Genomic DNA, 19,467 nt, shown 5'->3' with positions numbered 1-19,467 from the left:
TCAGTAATACAGTTCATTGATAACATTATTACCTATAAAAGTAATGGGTGCCAATGACATAATTAGAGCGTTACAGTATGTGCAACAGTTTTTAATTTTATTTTTCTGAGTGAACGTTTTCTCTTGCAACACTATTTTAGAATAAATTAAATGGGAGTTTAAAAAGAATGAATAAAAAAAATAAAAAAGGGAAATAAATGAATGTGAAGATGTACCGAGTGGATGTTTGAAATGGACTTTGGTTCAAACACTCCGAAAACGACTACTTTTGAATGTTGATACATTTAAGTATTAGATTTACAGCCATACATTCAGTTCAGCAAATGGTTTCTAGATGACACTGGTTCTGCAAAAAGACACTGGATGAAGGCATCTGATTGGAACAGGCGAACAGACAGGGGGAAAATGTATAAAACATTCTTTACAAACAAGGAGACGTGTGTACAGGGGAAGGGAGGACGGGAGGGTCACATGGGGTATAACAGATCTGACAGGAAGAAAAAGGAACCTGTCTTTATCAAATGAAAAACTGATTTGAAGGTCTTTGTTCAGTGAATCCCATTCATATTCAAGAAGTATAAAATAATCATCTGAGTGCTGAGATGGTCTTCGAAATATAATATTTAATACAGCTACACTGATCTTCCTATTTCGAGTGTCCTTAGGCTGACAAGAAGTAATGGAAAAATATCCCACATAGCTTACACAGTAATGTGTTAGTTGTGTGTATTCAATTAAAAAGTATTGAACTCAGGGTCTTCTGTTTATAAAGTCAAGACACTGGCTTCTAACGTCATGTCACAAATATTCAGAAAATTCAAGATATAAATACAAAGCTGTTGATGTACTGGGAACAATTGTGACGTTCCTAATTTATACCAAGACATTTGATTTTATCACCATAATTTGGTTATTAAACCAGGGCTTCCTTACAGAGTCTGCCCACTGTGGCGGTAGATCCTCAGGTTCAGGGGGATAGGACATCCAGGAGGGGCTGTGGTATGATGTGGTTGGCGTGGACACAAAGTACTCTGAGTACCCCGACCTGGTGGCTGGGATGGCGTAGACAGCTGTTATTGGGTTTCCTACAGAAAAGAGATGACATTCCCTGATGAATGCATTTCAGGGATTGTATTACCATTCTTGAAAAATGGATGCTGGCATGGATGAAAAGACACGTTATGGTTTCTTTAAAAAATGCCAAGTCATCTATTCATATGCTTACCTGAGTAGTTGGACACAGGCTCTGCAGCGATAGATGGAAGTGCCGCTCTAGATGTAGGCCCATATGGGTTGCTGTCACGTTGACTGTGCATTCCAGTGACAGATGTCTCTAAACTCCTTCCCTTAGGCCCCAAGTCAGAAGTGGAACTAAATTGCACAGAGATTGGAAAGGCATGAATGTAGAGAGTTACTGACATATTTGACAAGTACCACTAGATGGCAGACACAGTCCATTTTGAAATGGTAGTACCTCATTAACATTCTTGCCACCTCTCAATGCACTAGTTCAATATTCAAATTTAAACGAGGCCTAAAATCACCCAGGCAAAAACACATTACCTGGCAAATGTATCTCGTCCCTGAACATGAATTTAAATGTGAGAAAATGTGGAATATCCGATGGGCTCTGGGAGGCTACGGACAGTACGTGTATGTCTTTGTCTGGCTGCATCTGTGTGTGTGCGACTGATTCAGCCTTACCGTCTTAAGGGGTTCCCAGGGGGAGGACCAGTGCGAGGCGGTAAGGGGGGAGGAGAACCAATGGCCATCTCAGGAAGCTGGGTGAAGCGAAAGGCCTTAAAAACATAGTGAAGGGCATTTAAGGTTACATAAACTCCAACACAGCTCTAAAGGGAGGGGAAATAATCAAATCACACTTACCGGTTTGGGAAGGCTGCAGTCATATATGTCTGAGCCATAGGACGGTACCCACTGCAGACCCTGTCCACAGCTCATTGTACCCGGGGCACTGGTCACAACGTCTGCGTAGGGGAGGGGAGGTGGCGCGGGGCTGTAGTGGTCGGGAGGAAGGTGGAGATGGGAGTGCCTTCCGGACGTGGACTGCCCCCCTGATGCCAGGCTGAACGCCTCCTCCAGCAGCAGGTGCATCTGCTGTCGCACTTCATCAATGGACGGCTGTGAGCTCAGAGTGGACGTCTCCGAGTGGCCTTTCAAACCGCGGCCGTACATGTATCCTCGCGGCCCCATTAGACGGTCAACATTCGTCTCCTCAATCAACTCAGGTTCAGTCTAAATAACATAGATCAAAAAAGAATTTGAATTGAGATACAGAGTACATAGAGACAGTGTAAACTATTAAATAACATAATGTGCAAGGGATCGGATCGAGAGGCAAACACAGTAACAAACAATATGGAAGCTTTAATACAAACAAGAATAAAAAGATATACTATAAAGCTTGTGGACAATTTTAAGTACCCAAATGTTAGTTCTATTGAGATTGCTTATAATGGTGAACTCATAGCCGCAGCCACATGTGGAGCCAGATTCTGTTTCTGATTTACGCCAAGATCAAATATTAGCAAAACGAAACCTTTCCTTACTGAATTAGGGATATTTCAATAGAAGCACCTTTAAAAAGCTAGAAAGTTACACGTCCTGTAATGTCTCCAGTCATTCTCTCAGTGGTTTGTTGACAGGATGCTGAGAAGCGGGAAGAGGCTGTTTAATGTTAGCAGAGCTGGAAGAGTTGGATCCAGCTGTGTTACTGCTTGGTCACAGTAGGTTTACGCAGCAGAACCAGGCAGTTTGTATCACTGAGTGCTAACCAGCATGGTTCTCTACTGCAAAGCATCGAACAATACTTAAGCAGTTGCTATAAGTCTTTTGTCTTTGTGCTAATGCTATTTCTGTATCTGCCCTCAGTTTCTCGCTTCTTATCTATATTACATTTAATTATATACAGTTTACCCATTATCATGTTTCCCATATATATACTGACTGCTGCAGCTCCGCTGTCACAAGGACCGATACAGGAAAACCTTCCTGCCCACTGCAATAACACTGTACAATAAATCACCTCTGGCTGGAAGAGAACTCTTTGCTCCATAGTTTCTCTTGTAATAAAACCACGTTGTACATTTTACACATATATAAACTGTTCAATACTTAATATTAATATTCCATATGTCATATATTTATGTATGTATATATATATATATATATATTTGTATATATAATATCTTTTGAAATCCAACATGTATATTTTCTTTATTTTCTTATTTCTATTTTTGTTTTATTGTAAAATGCCTTATGCTGCTGCAACACAAACAAATTCCCAAATTGGGTTCAATAAAGTACCATCTTATCTTATCTTATCTTATATTCATTGCATCTCCATCTAAATGATTTACCCACTACCTCACTTTTCCATTCTCTTTCTAAAATATTTCCCCTCATCGGTTCACACTCTTTACTCTTTTGCCATCTCCCAGCCTCTGTGTCCATCTTACTAGTCCTTATATTCAGCGATAAACGAGTTCAGGCTGCCCTACTTCCTGTGTGAATCGTAGGTAGCCACAGGAGAACTAGCACAGTGCACCTCATGAATCAGCCAGCCCTGCAACAGGGAACGGCGGAGGTTTGCATCTGCAGTGATGGGGTCTGTAGCCACAATAGTCCCATTGTACATGGTCAGGAGTTCTTTAAAAGGATTGTACTGACTATAGAGCCTGCTGAACATTTGGCTACAGAGGGTTCAACCAAATAGAAACAAATACAAACTGACCAAGGGTCATGACAATCGAAGTCTGGATAATCTAATTATGTAGAGCTTCTGAATTCATATGGCATTTTGCTCATGGCACCGCCCTGTCGTCTCAAGAGCCAGATAGATCCAGATGATACAGACTATGAATAATATGCATAAGAGGCTATTTTTAAAGCAGACATTTAACTTGAAATAGCAGGAAAAGCACAGGGTATATAATAACTATTTGTTTTCCTTTGAGCATCCCAGTAAGACATGCCAGTGGTCCAGCACAACAATACAAGAGTCAGTCACAGTGTCCTCTGTTTTTCCTGCTGTCACTGGTCAAAATTGCTGGCAGGTCAATGGCAGTGCACTGAAATATTTCTAAAGCAGGTCATGTTTATTTTACAATAGAAGAGCTCAGAATGAAAACACTTTTAAGGAACAGCGTGCTCGAAGACTCTCAGGAGCTCATATACTGGTACTCTGACTTCATGACAGAAAGAGCCATATCCATTATGGAACAATACGAGAGGAGGAATAAACCAGCCATCCTGAGATGCGTTACATATCAAAATGACAGAACCTTATAAATCTTAATTCTTAATTATGAATGAACCAGTTCCTGTCTTTGCTTTGGCTTAACTGAAACCCTGCCTGAGAAGAAAATGTCTGATTTCGAGCTCAGTGACTGCACAGTGCTTCAAATGGGGCAGTAGGACTCAAGTTAGCACTGATAAGCTCTGATAATTATGTTTTCCATTTTTATATTTCATTATAATAGCTTGAAAACACTGGCATTATTTATTTTTGAATTTTAACTTGAAAGACTTACAAGAATATGAGCATATACATTAGAATTTCTTTAGAATATGTAGTAACTGCTTTTATTTTAGGAGGAACAGCACTATACTTTTTGGCAAATCACTTTGTTAAGAGTAGGATTTCATAAGGGTAAAGGTGAATTATTAAGGTAAGTTTAAGTGCATCTTGTTGGGAGTTGGGGGGATGACATGTGACTCACATCATAGCCACTGTTTCGGATGCCTCTCCTGGGTCTCTCCCTCATAACAAGCAGGTCCATCTCTGTCCCTCCAGGACTGGGACTGCTCAGACTCTGCCTGCTGCGATAGGCCGTCTGTCCTACCTGCGAGTGCCTGCCAATTAGTAGAGAGTGGATAGAGGATTCATTACAAAACATACCTGGGGTGTAGTTATTATTCAGCTTTCTTACTTAAGCTATGTGAGTGTCTGCCAGTGAAAGGCAGGTACACAGTACAAGTGGTGGAGAACACCACATGTGTCTGATTTTCTCCGAATGCAGACCAAACACAATAATTACGTTAGGATATCTCATAAGGACCTCAAGTAAAAGAGCTGAATCAATAGTTTACATAATGATGTTGTCCCGTATGCCAGGTATCAGAGTATCCTTGAGGTGTTGCACAGCAAATGTAATACTGAAGCGTCTAGCAACACACAACAACAATCATTCAATCAATCAAATAACAAGATGTGTATCAGCAAACCTGCTTAGATATGATCACTTTTGATTTTGAAGGACGTTGTTGGACTCTAAGAAGTGATCCAACCGCCACACTCACGTATTTCGACAGTAAATAGCTGCTAAATTCATTATCTTGCTCAACATGGTGGGATATAAAAATAGCTATTCACCTCCTCACTAAGTCAACACACAGGCCAACATTTCCACTCTGAAGACAGCTACTGTAGTGTAGCTACGTGTTAATCTGAAGTGGACATGTTGATCTGAGCCTGTATTAATCAAGTATTCTTTCAGTCTTTATGTGCATGTGTAAAGCAGCAGCAAGACGAAACCAGCAGAGTTCAACACCCTGCCAATCCTCTTATCTCCGTTATGGAGGCTCAGGACTTGGATCAAACTAATCAGACAGGCCTGATGGGTCTCTTTCTGCCGACTAAGACAGGATGATCACAACATTAGAGGAGAAAGTTTTTCTTATCAATGAGCTAATTAGGCAAGGCAGTGGTCAGTAGAGATGGATAACGGTCCATGGTTAGAAGCCCAATCCGCCATGTGAACTGCCATGTCACCTTTAGCACTTTTGTGACTCAAAGTGTTTCGTCACACCCTCGCGTTCCCACTTTCCTCCTCACCTCCTGTGAGATTTGACATAAGTGGATCCTCGCTCATCGTCAGGGTCCAGGGGCCTGCCCAGCTCCCCGGCTGCCCTCTCATGGCCGTGCCGCTGTCTCTGCACCACGGCCTGACCACTGCTGCTGCCGTCTGTGGAGGGGAAGTCATAATAACCCTTCCTCTTAGCCTTCAGCCTCAGCTTGTTTCTGTAGTGCTCAATGTCTGACTTCTGCTTCAGAGCCAGGTTCACCTGCAGAGAGGAAAGAGTGCAGGAGGTTCATTTTCTCCATGTGTTTTGATTCGGCTTTGTTCAAAAGGTACAGTATGTGTGTGGATTAACGTTCAAGGGGTTTCGAGGAAGAAGTTCAGAACAATTCAATAATAACAATCTGAAGGATTCAGAAATATTGTTTTTTATATCCTTATATTGCTTAAGACGACCCAGTTTAAAATAAAAAAATGAACGGGGAAAAAGGAGGTCCCCCTACTGTACGGTTGTATGATATATTTTTGACCATTAAACACTATACCTATACAACCCCTCAACCTATTCGTATGTGGTCATTGGAGGTTGGAGCTTCAAATCAAATGCCACAAATAAAGTAACTTATTCAAAAGAACACTTTCTTTGAGTTCAAGATTCAAAGTCTGCTCAATCAGGACAGTGTATGTCTGGTTTATTCAGATATGATTGACAGTTCCGGCAATTTAAGGTAAGCAACTCCCAACCTGGCATTACATTTGAATCAAAAGTAACTAAACTGTGATTGTTGCTCAGAAATAGAGTGACTTTCTACTTTACACCAGTGAGAAAAGCTGAAAATGTAAAATAACAACTTTTATTTAACTTTTTCCTGAAAACAGAAATAATAACGAGCTGTTGGAGAAAATATGTTTGCAGGGATTGTCATGCATTTGTGCACACATGTTCAACTTGATGATGTAAATCTAAGCACCCCGATGAAGTGATATGAGCATGTGCATCACCTCTCCGTTTACGATGGCTGATTCCTGGCTGCGTTCAGACGAAGCAGGGTGTGTGTAGTGGGGCTGGGCCGCAATGGGCTTAATGGAAATAAGCTGCAGGGAGCCAGAGGAGGTGTCATATGGATCTGAAGAACAGAGAGGGAGTTCACTCACAAAGAGACAACAAATACCTCTAATCTTTACATTGTCAGTCAAAGGGGTAACAAACTGTCACACTCCCTTATTATCTCTCCGTCTGTTTTCCCACTCTCTCTCTCATCACCTTGTTTCTCTCCGGCTGACACTGTGGGATTATGTCAAACATCCAACGCCTGTGTCAGCAAATGAAGAGGTGGATGGAGATGACAGATCACAAAGATAGCCGCTATGTTGGTTTCAAAAGGTTGTGGCAATGCATCTCTGTGATAGATAGGAACTGACTTTGCACTTTTATTCTTTATCTGCCATCAGACAAACTGGATTTAATTTCAGTTCCCCTTAACTCAGCTGATGAATTATTCAAATCCAGCCATTAAGAAAATCATAATCTAGCAGGCTCTATCGAATTTACGAGCAAAGTATGTGAACTCGATTAATTTAACTCACATCCATCACATGTGGAACATTTAGCAGCAGCAGAATAAAATGGAGAATAGTTCACAATATAAAAAGGCTTTTACTTAAACTGCTCTGCATGTTAGAAGAGCACGAGATGTGTGGCTTAATGTTGAATTTCCGAATATTTGCATTAGTGAAAAGTGTGCTTCTGCCAGTGTCTATGGTCACAGCATCCGCTAATCTGACATACTGTTACATGTCAGCAGAGTGTCTGTCTCATGCATATTCATCGGGTCCATCTCTGCTTACTGCTGAGTGGATACCTTTCTGGCTGTAAGAAATCTGCAGTGGCGATGCATTTCTCTAGTACCTGTGTGTGAGAAAGAGGGACTAGAAAAGTGTTTCAGGCGGGAGAGAACGGAAAAAGATTTTGGGGCATTTGGGACACTTCTGACCTTGTCTGCAAAGTAGGGGTAGAATAAATAATTTGTATTTGCATCAGTGTGTGACTCTCACCGTCCCTCTTGCGCGTCTCCTCCTTTGTCAGTTTCTGCTGTGCTGTGACTTTCAGCACTGACAAGCCCCTGCTGGAATTCAGCTTCTCTGATTCGTTGCTGATGACGGAACCATCCTCGCTCGGCAAATTGCTGCAAGTAACCATAGCAACAGGAAAAGGCGGTGAGCTCTCAGGAAGCTGGGCTCACAGCCAGGTTATGTCACCCCTCCCTTAAACAACCTCACCTTCCCCTCTCCCTACCTTATATGTGTTTTGTACATTTACCTGCACGTTTCCATTCATAAACATGTTTTGTTTTAAGTGAATATGTCTCTTCTTCTTTATGTAGGGGTCATGCATGTGTTAAAACCATTGTGTGTGCATGTCTTATGGAACAAATAGTTCTTCCATTAATTGAACAAACAATTGCTTCATCCAATTCTTGTTTCACTAGCTTCAAACGCTGTACTGTAGTTGGAATTAGAGCTGATCAAGCAGCAGCTCCGAGGACCACGAGGCTGACATCAAAGCTCCGTGGTCTATCCCATAATTGTCTGGTAAAAATGATAAGAGCAAAGAGAGACAGAGGAACAACGGCTGCCCTCCCTGCTCTCGTCGAGGCAGTGCTGCAGAGAGCTAACTCCAGTCACAGGCTCAACAGAGACGTGTAATGTGTAATAATGAATTGAGGTATATGTTTGATCCTGTGTTGGTGTTTAGAGGCTAACAGATGTGTGACCTTGGTACAAATGAAGGGATTTCAGAGAGGAAGGAGTCAATTAGACGTGATTGTATACAGCATGCCTGCATGAATGTGTTTAAAAGTGTTTGTATCCAACATGCATAGCAGCATCCTACACATAAATACATGAATAATCCTATCTATTTGAATACGATTATAATATGAAGTTGCACATTCACTCAGATGTCAACAAAAACTGTGAGCCTACACCTGATTGATTAAATGATTCGCTTGTCTGTCAATCTTGGCATTATTTTATTGTGTGATGATGGCGTCTCTGCATACTTAAAAGACTGAAAATTAAAGAACTAGCTTGTTTTATCCTGGGATGCTAGCAAATGGCTCATTGAAAACGGGTTAAACTGCTGAATTGTGACTTAGGACCTGAAAAAACAAACCCTAGACCAATAGTTTGATAAACAACATATGAAAAGCCTTTGCTGCCTGAGGAATCTCCAAAGTCATTACTGCAGGACCTCCAGTCTATAGATTCCCTCTTCTGTCCCATACATTTTATTTGATCTCATTATCCCACAAGGCGTTGAGAAATGGCGCCCTTTAATCGGGGATTGCAAATCCACGATTTAATAATTTAGCATGATTGAACATGGCAATTAATTTCTGAAACAGCGCTTCTGACTGTCGGATGAGTAAAATGGTCAATATAACCTGCCCACATAGAGCGCTCTGTTAATGGCCGCCCATCACTCAGCATCAGGGTAGAATGAGGACAGACAATCGAGCTGGAGGGATCCTCATGTTTTATCATCCGGCCTCTGCCTATGCGACCCAAGAGCTTTCTGGCACAGCAGTGGTGCAATTGTTAAGATAACTGCACATACTGTAAGCATTTGCACTTCCCTTTAGGAGGCTGCTTGGCTTGGGTTTGACTGAAAAGGGAGACCTTTTAAAATGCTTAAATAAATGTAGATGATTCAGCTTATTATCTGATTTTATGAGGTAGCATGTTTCCAACATGCTTACATTTGAACCAAGACAATTACAGCTCAGATAAATAATGTTTAGCAAAAATATAAAGCTCAGCCGTGCTTTTAAAGGGAGATTCGGGAATTATAATGACCGCTGTGGAGAGGATAAATTAAACTTTTTTATACCAATAATATTTTTGTATCTCTAGGTCAGTATTTTGTCTTTAAGATGTGCTAGGTTATAACATTTTAGAATTTGTGATGATACAGATTACAACATTAGGCGTTGAATGTGCGTAGATATAATGATACCTTTTGTGTTTGTCAGACGAAAGGCTTTTCTTGTTGGCAGTCCCATCTTGCTGCAGTGCCTTTTCTAGTGAAAGTGGCGTGTCCCGAATTTGTAGAGACATCACGAGTGTATCCTGACTGGCAGGTAGTCCGTCCTCATCTCCTCCCTGCTGGCCCAGGTGCTGCTTGGCATAGTCAAACCCCTGGACTGGCTGATGGACAGGTGTCAACAATGGAGAAAGACAAAAGAGACAGCTTTAAGTATGATTATTTTCTATCCCAATAACTATATTCACATTAATTGATCATTGATCGGGGGAACATCATTTTTAAATTCAAACACCAGAAGTGTCAGCTAAATAGAGTCCAGAGGATTTAGTAACAGAAGTGGAATTACTGTGCAGCCTTAAAATAGATAAGCACAGATTCAACTAAGGCCTTTTTTACATCCGAGTTCTAAATTATTGTCAAATAAATGCAGTGGGCAGTGATTAGATGAGATCTGCAGTCTCAGTAATACAGTAGGAAAGGCAAAAGTTATAAGATAAAAAGGAGGAGGAGAACACTGGATGCCAACATCTTTATAGTGCCTGTAAGACCAACAGAACACACACACACACACACACACACACACACACACACACACACACACACACACACACACACACACACACACACACACACACACACACACACACACACACACACACACACACACACACACACACACACACACACACACACACACACACACACACACACACACACACACACACACACACACACACACACACAGACAGAAACATTAAGGACTACTCTCATTGCAGTGTCATAAATTGTCAGACTCACATCACTGCCTTAATGCAGCCATGCTGTGGAGAGAAATCCATACTTGATACTCCCCCTACTGAAGAACATGCATCCTTTCTCTTCCTATAGCATACACACATACATATAGAGAGTAAAGATTTTTTTGGATCCAGTCTTCTCTCAACTAAAAGTGCTAATGTGACTGGTATCAACAGTTGAAACGCTAACAAGGGTGTGTAATGAAAGGGTTTGGCGTACAGATGGTGAAAGCAATACAGAAGAAGCATTGCAAGAGCCTCATTTACATTTTTAGGAGTCACTCTTTCTAGCTTTTCCATTACTTGTTAGAAAGAAATGTCTTTATGTTCTGCCTAGAATGCTATGGTTTGTCAGAAGCCACCCAATGGTACTTAATTATCTGGGTGAATTAAGCCTTGTTGTGGTTGATGAGAGTATACTGTACAGGACTTAAGTATGTTGTTTAGAAATAAATGCTCTAAAGGTAGGACTGAATCGATTTCACATTTCAATGAAGATGATTTTATTACTTATAATCTGCTGAAATTCCACTAATAAAGCAGTGGGATGTTAAAAGTTATACAGCTTTTTAATTCTTCTAAAATAATGTATAACAGTGAAGAGAGCAACTGAGTAGGAAAAAACAACAGACATGGAGATGCAGCGATAACTGTGATGAAGACATTGTGATGACACCTTTGATGCAACAGTGTTCACTTTCTACACAACACAGACACCTGTCAATACAAACACTCAGATACATTCATTCCACTCGAAAAAAAACACCTCAATTATAACTATTCTCTGTAAAGCTTCCTCTTTTAAATGTGACATCTGGAGACCACTGTAAGAAGAATAGGCAATACCAGCCTTTCATCCAATGAAAGCCCAACGTGAAGGGTTTGTTATTCCAAAGTGCTTGTGTATGCTAAGTTTTCATCCGCACAGCCGATTTATCGAAATATATCGTAAATGATGTTTTCCATAATACTTTTCAAATCCCACTGATACGCAGTTAAGCCCATGGAAAAGCTGATTGGTAATTAGAGGATATACAGAGAGGCAGATACCTGGTGATAATAGCCCACATCTCTCCGATACGCCATCTGAAAACAAGAGAAACCATTTTTAAATAGTGGGTTTGTTGTTCACAAGATGACTTGGATTCTCCCAATGCAGAAAAACACAACCCAGGATATACAGAGGGCATCATTAAGATAGCAAAATACAACACAATAGACATTCTGTACAAAAGTCAGCAGCACATTGACCATATCCACATTAGACACTGACACAGACTGAACCACAGTCTGCACAAAGTAGCTATAAAGTCATAGAGAGAGAGTTACCTTAGCTCTGGGATTGAGGTTGCCGATGGCATCAGCTTTAAAGTCATTTTTATTCTTCCGGCACAGCACAGCTGTGATGATGATGATAATGAGTGTTACTACGGCAATGGGTGCTAGCACTGCAGCGATTATCCAAAGGTTATTAGGAGGGTTCTTGACCACAGCTGAAAAAAGAAAAACACTGTTCACCATCATCACTTCATCACACGGCATCCAGCAGACCTAAAACACTAAGTCTATTGATTGGTTGATTGGAAGTATAATACAAAGCTCACTTTTCCTGCTATAACATACAGGAGCATCCGTCACACCCACGCTAAATGACACTGTGTAGAGCTCAACCTGATATACAGTGCGGCTGATTCAGCTATTGTCGGCCACAATCTATAAAATAATGCAGCGTGCACTCTTTCTTTCGTTCCCCCTCTCCTGACCGGCTCTGTCTCCACCGCTACACCATTATTCTCCATTTCTCTGAGCGGTGAGCTGCAGCCTAAACAAACCGTGTCTTGCTGGGAGCATTAGAGAGCACAGAGTTTTCTCAACCTTTACTTCTCCCCACCATCAGCTCTTCTTTCTAAACTCAGCATGAGTCATGTGTTTTGGTTTGCATGTCTGTCTGTCTTTGTTTCTGTCTGTTTGCCTACTTGAAAATGCTCGAAGGATGCTGTGCTTACGTTCCGCTTGCACCTGGACAAAGAAGCCCAGGGTGAGCGCCATGGTCTGAGAATCCACTGTGTTCAGGACCTTGGCAGCAGACGTGCCCGATAAAGGAACGCCATTGTGCTGGACGTAGTAGGTCATCTCTGCTGGATTCTTCAACACCGCCACCTTACGGATACTCACCATCTGATTGGGAAAAGGTCAATATTAGCTTGGCAGACTAATAGAAGAACTGGAAATGATAAAACATCACAATATCCTTTCTTCTTTGTGTCTCTTCCCCTCTCCCTTTTCCTCTTTTCCTCCATTGTGTGTTAGTATTACTGATAAAACTGATTGTCTTTTAAATACTTTCAGTAACCTCTGTGGTCAATTATAAGAAAAAAAAATAAACATATGAAAAGAAGTCTGTAATTGAATGACTGGTTCTGATGTTATAACATTTTCATTTGAGAATTGAAATACCAAAGTAAAACCACTCATTTAAGCGTGCAGTCTCATGGGAGGAAGAACTACATAGACTTACATAGTACTTGTTTGGTTAAACATTCAACCTCTGGCTTGTTTCGATGAGCAATCAGCAGATGATGAGCCGAGAACCTCCCTAATTATTAAGGGCTGACCACAAGTAATCATCCAAGCTTGTGCATCAAAGTGTACATCTCATGAAATATTCATACTGTAAGAAATATGCCAATAAAACTATTGGACTCATTTGTTCATTAGACTTCTGACTAACAAGCGTTCTGGCAAAATATCTGAATATTTTCGCTCTTTAACCCAGAGCATCTCAGACTATTTGTTTTGTCAGTGAAAGTCAGACTTGGCATTCCCTTTGAGATGCTGTGCCAGTTTCTTACCTGAACAGTGTAGCTGCCTACAGCGGTGGCTCGTCTGAAGCGGCTGCCCTGCTGCCCGGCCAACACAAACAGCTCAGCCAGACGCTGCTCCATTAGACTGGCAAAGCTTTGGTACTGTCCCTCCAGGCTGGCGTTATCCACATCCTGGATTACTGCAAACGGAGACGAAAGAAAGAGGATGGCCAGATGGTTGTTAAGAGAAAATAAATGATTGGGGAGGAAAGATTCTCACAAAGAAAGAAGAGATGCAAGTGTGTGAGACAAAAACACACTTGAATGTCTTTATATTTTTCTATATGGCATTAATCGTTTCCCATTTCCCGATAATTGGGGAAACGGTTGCTCTGAGGTGAAGTTCTTGTCTATCAATTGGAATAGGGGTGGTTCCCCAGACCCTGCAAGCAACAGATGTGTTGTTGGGCAAGATATTTAACCCCAAGTTGGCCAGTGGTGTGTGAATGTTAGTTTCTCTGAGGATGTATTAAGTTGTATAAAGTTAGCCTATCGTCCATCCTTACTATGGCATTACTATTATATAGTATAGTTATATAGCATAATAGTATGGCGCACTATTATGCGCTTATACGGCACAATTAGTGTAAGCGCACCAAAGTTTATCCGCCTTTTAGTCCACTAGCGCTTGCGACACAGATTGGGCAGGGGCTGCCCTGTAGGTAGATCATTTGGGCGTGGTCATTTTAAAAGTAGCTCCCAAGCTGAAAAAGTGTGGGCACCCCTGATGTAGCACATTGTATGAAAGCCTCCGCCTCTTTATTAATGTGTGTGAGTGGTTGAATGCTGACATGTAAAATGGCTTTAAGGGGTCGTACAGAGCGTGAAGTGCATTTCATTTGTTTAATAACGATGCTTTTCAAAATAATTATGCTACGAAACCCAGTAGCAGTTGCCAACAGGCTGTAAGGACTTATGGTAAACTCACGTTGCTTTGTGTTTGGTGGACATTTAAAATGACAAGTTATTAGCTATAACAATATAAGCTTCCAACAAACTGCTTGTGCTTCCAGGAATCTTGTTTTGGAGCCGTCCTGTCCCCTAGTGGTCAAGTATCACCTAATGCAGCTTCAATTTGTTCCCTTTAATCAACAGTTGAAAAGCTATAACCTTTGATGTACACGTTGTTAAGTGTGGGTGAATCCTATTTTACACAGGGGACGACCTTGGACTCACTCGGCCTCTCATCGCAGTAAGTGCGGGGTTAAGAGCCAAACAGCCTGACCTGAAAAGCCCATCCATTATACAGCGTAGCAGTGTGGGTGCCTTTCAATATTGTAAAATGTATGCATGGTGCTGGATGCATGCAATCATTCATAAAGCCAACAGAGAAGATATTAACAGCAGACAATCCAGGAGTCATGGGCAACTCATCCATAAATATTACACTTTACATTCACAAACGCACACTTCTTTCACATACACCCGGTTCAGGTATAATTTGGACTTTGTAGTTGTTAAAAATGTAACATATTAGCAATTTAGAATTATAATGTTTGCATTAAACAACAACGAAACACATAATTTTCCTAAGAATAAGTCTATTCATATTTTTGTTTGAATAGTTGACTTTATGATATACACACCTGTTATTACCCAGAAGTCTCTGGTGGCAATAGAGGTGTTCAGATTGTGGTACTCCAGTGCTGCAATGACATAACAAAAATCATCATCCCCCGTCAGCATCATCAATAATCGATTGTGAATATTTATGTCTAAAACGTCAATAAAAAGTTTTTAACTTCCTTGGATTAGATTTTATGGAGACATTTTCATTCAATATTGAAATTCACTCTTTAGATTTTTACTGTAGCAAAATAGAAGATTATATAAAACCATTTGCCCAAAAATTATATAACACAGAAAAACAGAAATGAATCTTAACATCGAAAGGGGAAATGAAAATAGGACAAAGAAACTTAAAGCAAAGTTAAATCGATAGAATTACATGATCCTTTTTTCGCAGTGCATTTGCCTTTTTTTGACTTTACGTTGTTTGTGTACAAAATAGCCGTAGCTTCTCTACGATATATCACAATCAGTCATCAATCTTAAAATGCTGAAGAACAATTATGCAACTGTTATCTTTGCCATATGAAACCGTTCCAGTGAGGATGTAATCTCAGTTTACATCCTCATTATCACTGCATCTCAGACAAATACAGAAGCATGCAGAGCTTTCACCTGCTTGAGCTCTGTCTCTGTTCTTTTACATCTATTTCCTGCCTGATTAAGCTCTTGTGCTGGAGGCTAGTGAAGTGGGCACGATGTATCACTGGCCTGTGAAAGCATGTTCTCTCCAGATATGAACACTCAGGCATGACAGGAGAGAGGAGAGCAGGCTGAGAGGAAAGGTAAGGTCTTTATTATTGTTAATGGATAGAGCTGCAGGGCTTCCAGTACACCATTGTCTATAAGTTAGGATAATTTGGTATATTAGTCAATGAAGAGGCTTCCCATGAGCCTCTGCTGTTGTGTAATGAGAGCCTGGGGTCATTTCAAGAAGGGGAAATCGCTTCAAACTCACAGAAAGAAAGCCATTATTAAAAGAATATTTCTTTTTCTGCATCAGCATATGGTCTAAAAAGAGATATTTTGCAAAGAGCTCTACTCATATTCCACTTGACAGAAAGATTTGAAGGGCAAAGGGGAAGTGAAACAGCTGAGCGCAGCCGTCCAGCTTAAACAAGCGCCACAGGAGCGACGGGGGAACTCTGCGGTGCTACAAACAGGCCGGGTGTGAGTTCCCAGGCCTTTTCTGTCAGAGCAGAGCCCAAGGTGGTCTGAGAATCCCCCACTGTTAATTATTTATTGAGATAATTGCCTTTGAAGTGAGGAGGCAGCCACTGGCAGCATATTCTCACACCCTCTGCGAACACTGTAATACCACTAATGCTGAGGCTACAAAACAAACAGCAAAGCCACCGTCATGAGCTCTTTCATACTTTCTTTTACTACGTCTTCCTGGATTGTTCTCCGTGTCGGTTCATGCTCTCTTTTTAGAATCCCTTTTCGGGACTGAGTTGCCTCGCTCTGTTTTTCTCTGCTCCCAAACTGAATCATCCTGCCTGTGGGTAACTTCACTTTCCGACTTGATTCAATCACAACACAAAGTGAGTTTTAATTTAATGCTCGCTAGCAGAAATCCTATTCATCTGGATTTAGACAGTGAATCAACCAAATGTGCCCTCAGAGACGCTGAGGTTGTATCCTAAATGAGGAGCTGCATCCTCACAAACTGTATTAAAGGGATGCAACCCCAGAATAGTTATGTTTTGGAGGAAACAGCCAGAACCAGGCATTGGGTTCAGCTTGTATTCAATCACATGTGAATATATGGCACCTTAAGTATGCCATTGCAGGAGGTAAATAACAGAGGCCAGGCAAAACAACACATTTGTTCTTGTAACATACACATTCATCTGTTTGCAACTCCTATATCAATATTTAAACTACTCTATAGAGACTATTCGGCACTATTTCTATTATATGATGTTTCTATTACTATTACTACTATTACTTCTATTTACTGTTGGAGGAGCCTGTGACCTAAGATGTTCATTGTCATAACTACAATGTAGCTACTGTATGCACACATGACAATGAAAGCCTTGAAACTTGAAACCATTCAGTCCTTGTGCATTTAGGCATTAGTCAACTACCAGTAATCGAGCAAGGTAGCAGTCTCAGACTCTCAGCCTTGCCTTTCACATCTCAAAAAAGGACATCCAGAAAGACAGATAATATCCAACATACTCCAGTCTTAACAGCACTTGACTGAACATTAAATGTTTCTTGTATACCCTCCTGAATACGGTCCAGACAGTTACAATCTTCAGCCTGTGTAAACATTGGGTTTAGCAAAGGAGAACAGAAACATTAAGGTTTTTCAAGATTGGGATTAGCTAGATGATAATACAGGTTAACATAATGCCTGGCTCCAGCTGTGCTCTGCTTTGACCCTGCATGAATTTGCATAGGCGAAGTTTTGATGTGTCAAACTGACTATAATGTCTGGAGATATTCCAGCAAGAAACCATTCAAAGTAAGCTGGCAAGATGTATTCCTGCTTGAAAGGAAACTTAACCATAAACCTCTGAATTTCTTAAGTCTTTTTGACCCAATGTGTCTTTATATAGATGTTCACTTGAGCTTTATATATTTAATTCATTATGCAAGAAACTGAGGCCCCTTTTGCACTTATAATCTGAAACACAACGTTCACAGAGGAGGTGAAGTGTGGTTAGAGGAATAGGAATTTGTGTAATAGGACTACTGAACTGTATTTAAAAGCAGACGATTGAACTCCAAGCTCTCTTCTTATGTTTGACGGTTTTCTGTCTTGTGGCTTCTTGTCTTTTGTGGTGAAGCCAAAGACACATTTTCCACTGTCGACCATAACGTTTCTAACCTTACCTGAGTTTTGGCGGTCTGAGCACAATACAAAGTCACTGAAGTGTTATACGAAAGAAAATTGTGTTGAAGCTCAGAAATAAACTTTGACTTGCGGTACACATAGAGAGTAAACTGTGTGTGTAAAAGCTTGAATCCCTATATCCACTGCAGGTCCTTAGATCTTTTGCTGAACCTATATTCTGAATTTACTCTGAAGGCGGAAAACTGTGAATCTCTGGTTCAGGGATCAATAAAGTGATGTCTCATATATATCTCATCTGCTATAACTCCCTCTATTGAACGGTTTACATATCACACAGTAAAAAGGCTATACATTAGGATTCCACTAAGATTTCTGTTTAGCCTCCTGCTGATTGCCTGCCACTCTTCATTTGTTTTTCTCTGAATACAACTCTAGCAAAGAAGGAGAGCTTGGCTAAGTATGCCCTTAAAGGAGGCTGAGATGAAAGGCATGGGCTCAGTTGTGTCCCTACATCAACTATATTTAAGTGACTCAATCATTAAAACAAAACTGTGATCGTGTAAGCAGCAGAACCGTCGCAAACATCCAATTACTAAGAAGCTGGACGTCAATCAAGCTTAGCTATTTAATTCTGAGTTCTATCATTGCTTAGATAGACTTTCTTAAATACTAGGGATACATATAAATCCAAAAATAATGCTAAGAAGATAAGTAATTGCAATACACTAAATCAACTACAGTTTATCACGTTGGACTTGGACTTGATTTCTACTAGTCAAGACAATTAATATATATCAGTTCCTTTTTCAAAGGTCTATCGAAGATATGGGATAAGCATGCTTTGTGAAAAATCAAAGACAAAGGGAATAAACTAAGAACAGCCAGATTTGAAGTCTTTATTTCTTTGTATTTAGTATAGCATGTTGCATTGTAGGAGTAGCCTGGGACTTCATTTGTTAAAACTATGCTGTAGCATATGACAAAAAATCCTTTGGATCTTGAATCTTTTTTTGAATGTTATTGTTGAATCTACTTTGTGTTTGGAGAATAAATCGTTTTATTCTGTCTCCTCTTGTAAGGCTGCTCAATCACTCCTGACTAACAGATGTATTTTGAAATGTACACTGTAACTTACGCTCAGCAATTGCAAGTGGTGGATAGAACAGGAAGTAGCCCACCAGCTCAGCTGACAGCTGACCGAGGAGGTTTGAGGCAGCGGTGCCATTAAGGTAGACAGTCCCGTTCTTCACAGTGTAGACCAATGACACAGCAGGAGAGTCTGCTGCCTGGGAGACATTCAACATCTGGACAAAAAACAGGAGGAGCACAGGCTCCGAGTCAGAAGAGGACGCAGAAAAACATAGTTAAACCACATGTTATGTTTAAATCTAAAATATTTGTACAAATCTTCTCATACAAAATGCAAAAAGGAGGAGAGAAGTAACACAATGGGAAATTGGCAAAGTACGCAAGATTGTAAAAATGTTGGAGCATTATGTTTTTCCTACATGCATAACCATCAATTAAGCTTTACTATTGGGTGCACTTTAATGTGTGAGTT

At 40.6% G+C, this 19,467-nt stretch overlaps 1 protein-coding gene across 3 annotated transcripts in view; it reads right to left on the bottom strand.

The window, feature by feature from the left end:
- Positions 1-19,467, bottom strand: part of kiaa1549lb (KIAA1549-like b) — a 64,783-nt gene that overhangs the window by 2,783 nt on the left and 42,533 nt on the right. For all 3 annotated transcript variants that reach the window (XM_079667207.1, XM_079667208.1, XM_079667206.1), the window contains 15 exons: positions 19,042-19,210; positions 15,115-15,174; positions 13,517-13,668; positions 12,671-12,842; positions 11,994-12,157; positions 11,715-11,750; positions 9,838-10,028; positions 7,875-8,005; positions 6,822-6,946; positions 5,855-6,084; positions 4,740-4,872; positions 1,885-2,253; positions 1,705-1,799; positions 1,226-1,371; positions 934-1,085 (listed from right to left, as the gene is read on the bottom strand). In XM_079667207.1, the coding sequence (XP_079523333.1) occupies positions 934-1,085; positions 1,226-1,371; positions 1,705-1,799; positions 1,885-2,253; positions 4,740-4,872; positions 5,855-6,084; positions 6,822-6,946; positions 7,875-8,005; positions 9,838-10,028; positions 11,715-11,750; positions 11,994-12,157; positions 12,671-12,842; positions 13,517-13,668; positions 15,115-15,174; positions 19,042-19,210 (2,325 nt within the window). The remainder of the gene's footprint in view (positions 1-933; positions 1,086-1,225; positions 1,372-1,704; positions 1,800-1,884; positions 2,254-4,739; positions 4,873-5,854; positions 6,085-6,821; positions 6,947-7,874; positions 8,006-9,837; positions 10,029-11,714; positions 11,751-11,993; positions 12,158-12,670; positions 12,843-13,516; positions 13,669-15,114; positions 15,175-19,041; positions 19,211-19,467) is intronic.

This window comes from Notothenia rossii (assembly GCF_949606895.1).
Source record: "Notothenia rossii genome assembly, chromosome: 2".
Lineage (NCBI taxonomy): Eukaryota > Metazoa > Chordata > Actinopteri > Perciformes > Nototheniidae > Notothenia > Notothenia rossii.
The sequence above is the reverse complement of the archived record's forward strand: the minus strand, read 5'-3'. Positions and strand labels throughout refer to the sequence as shown.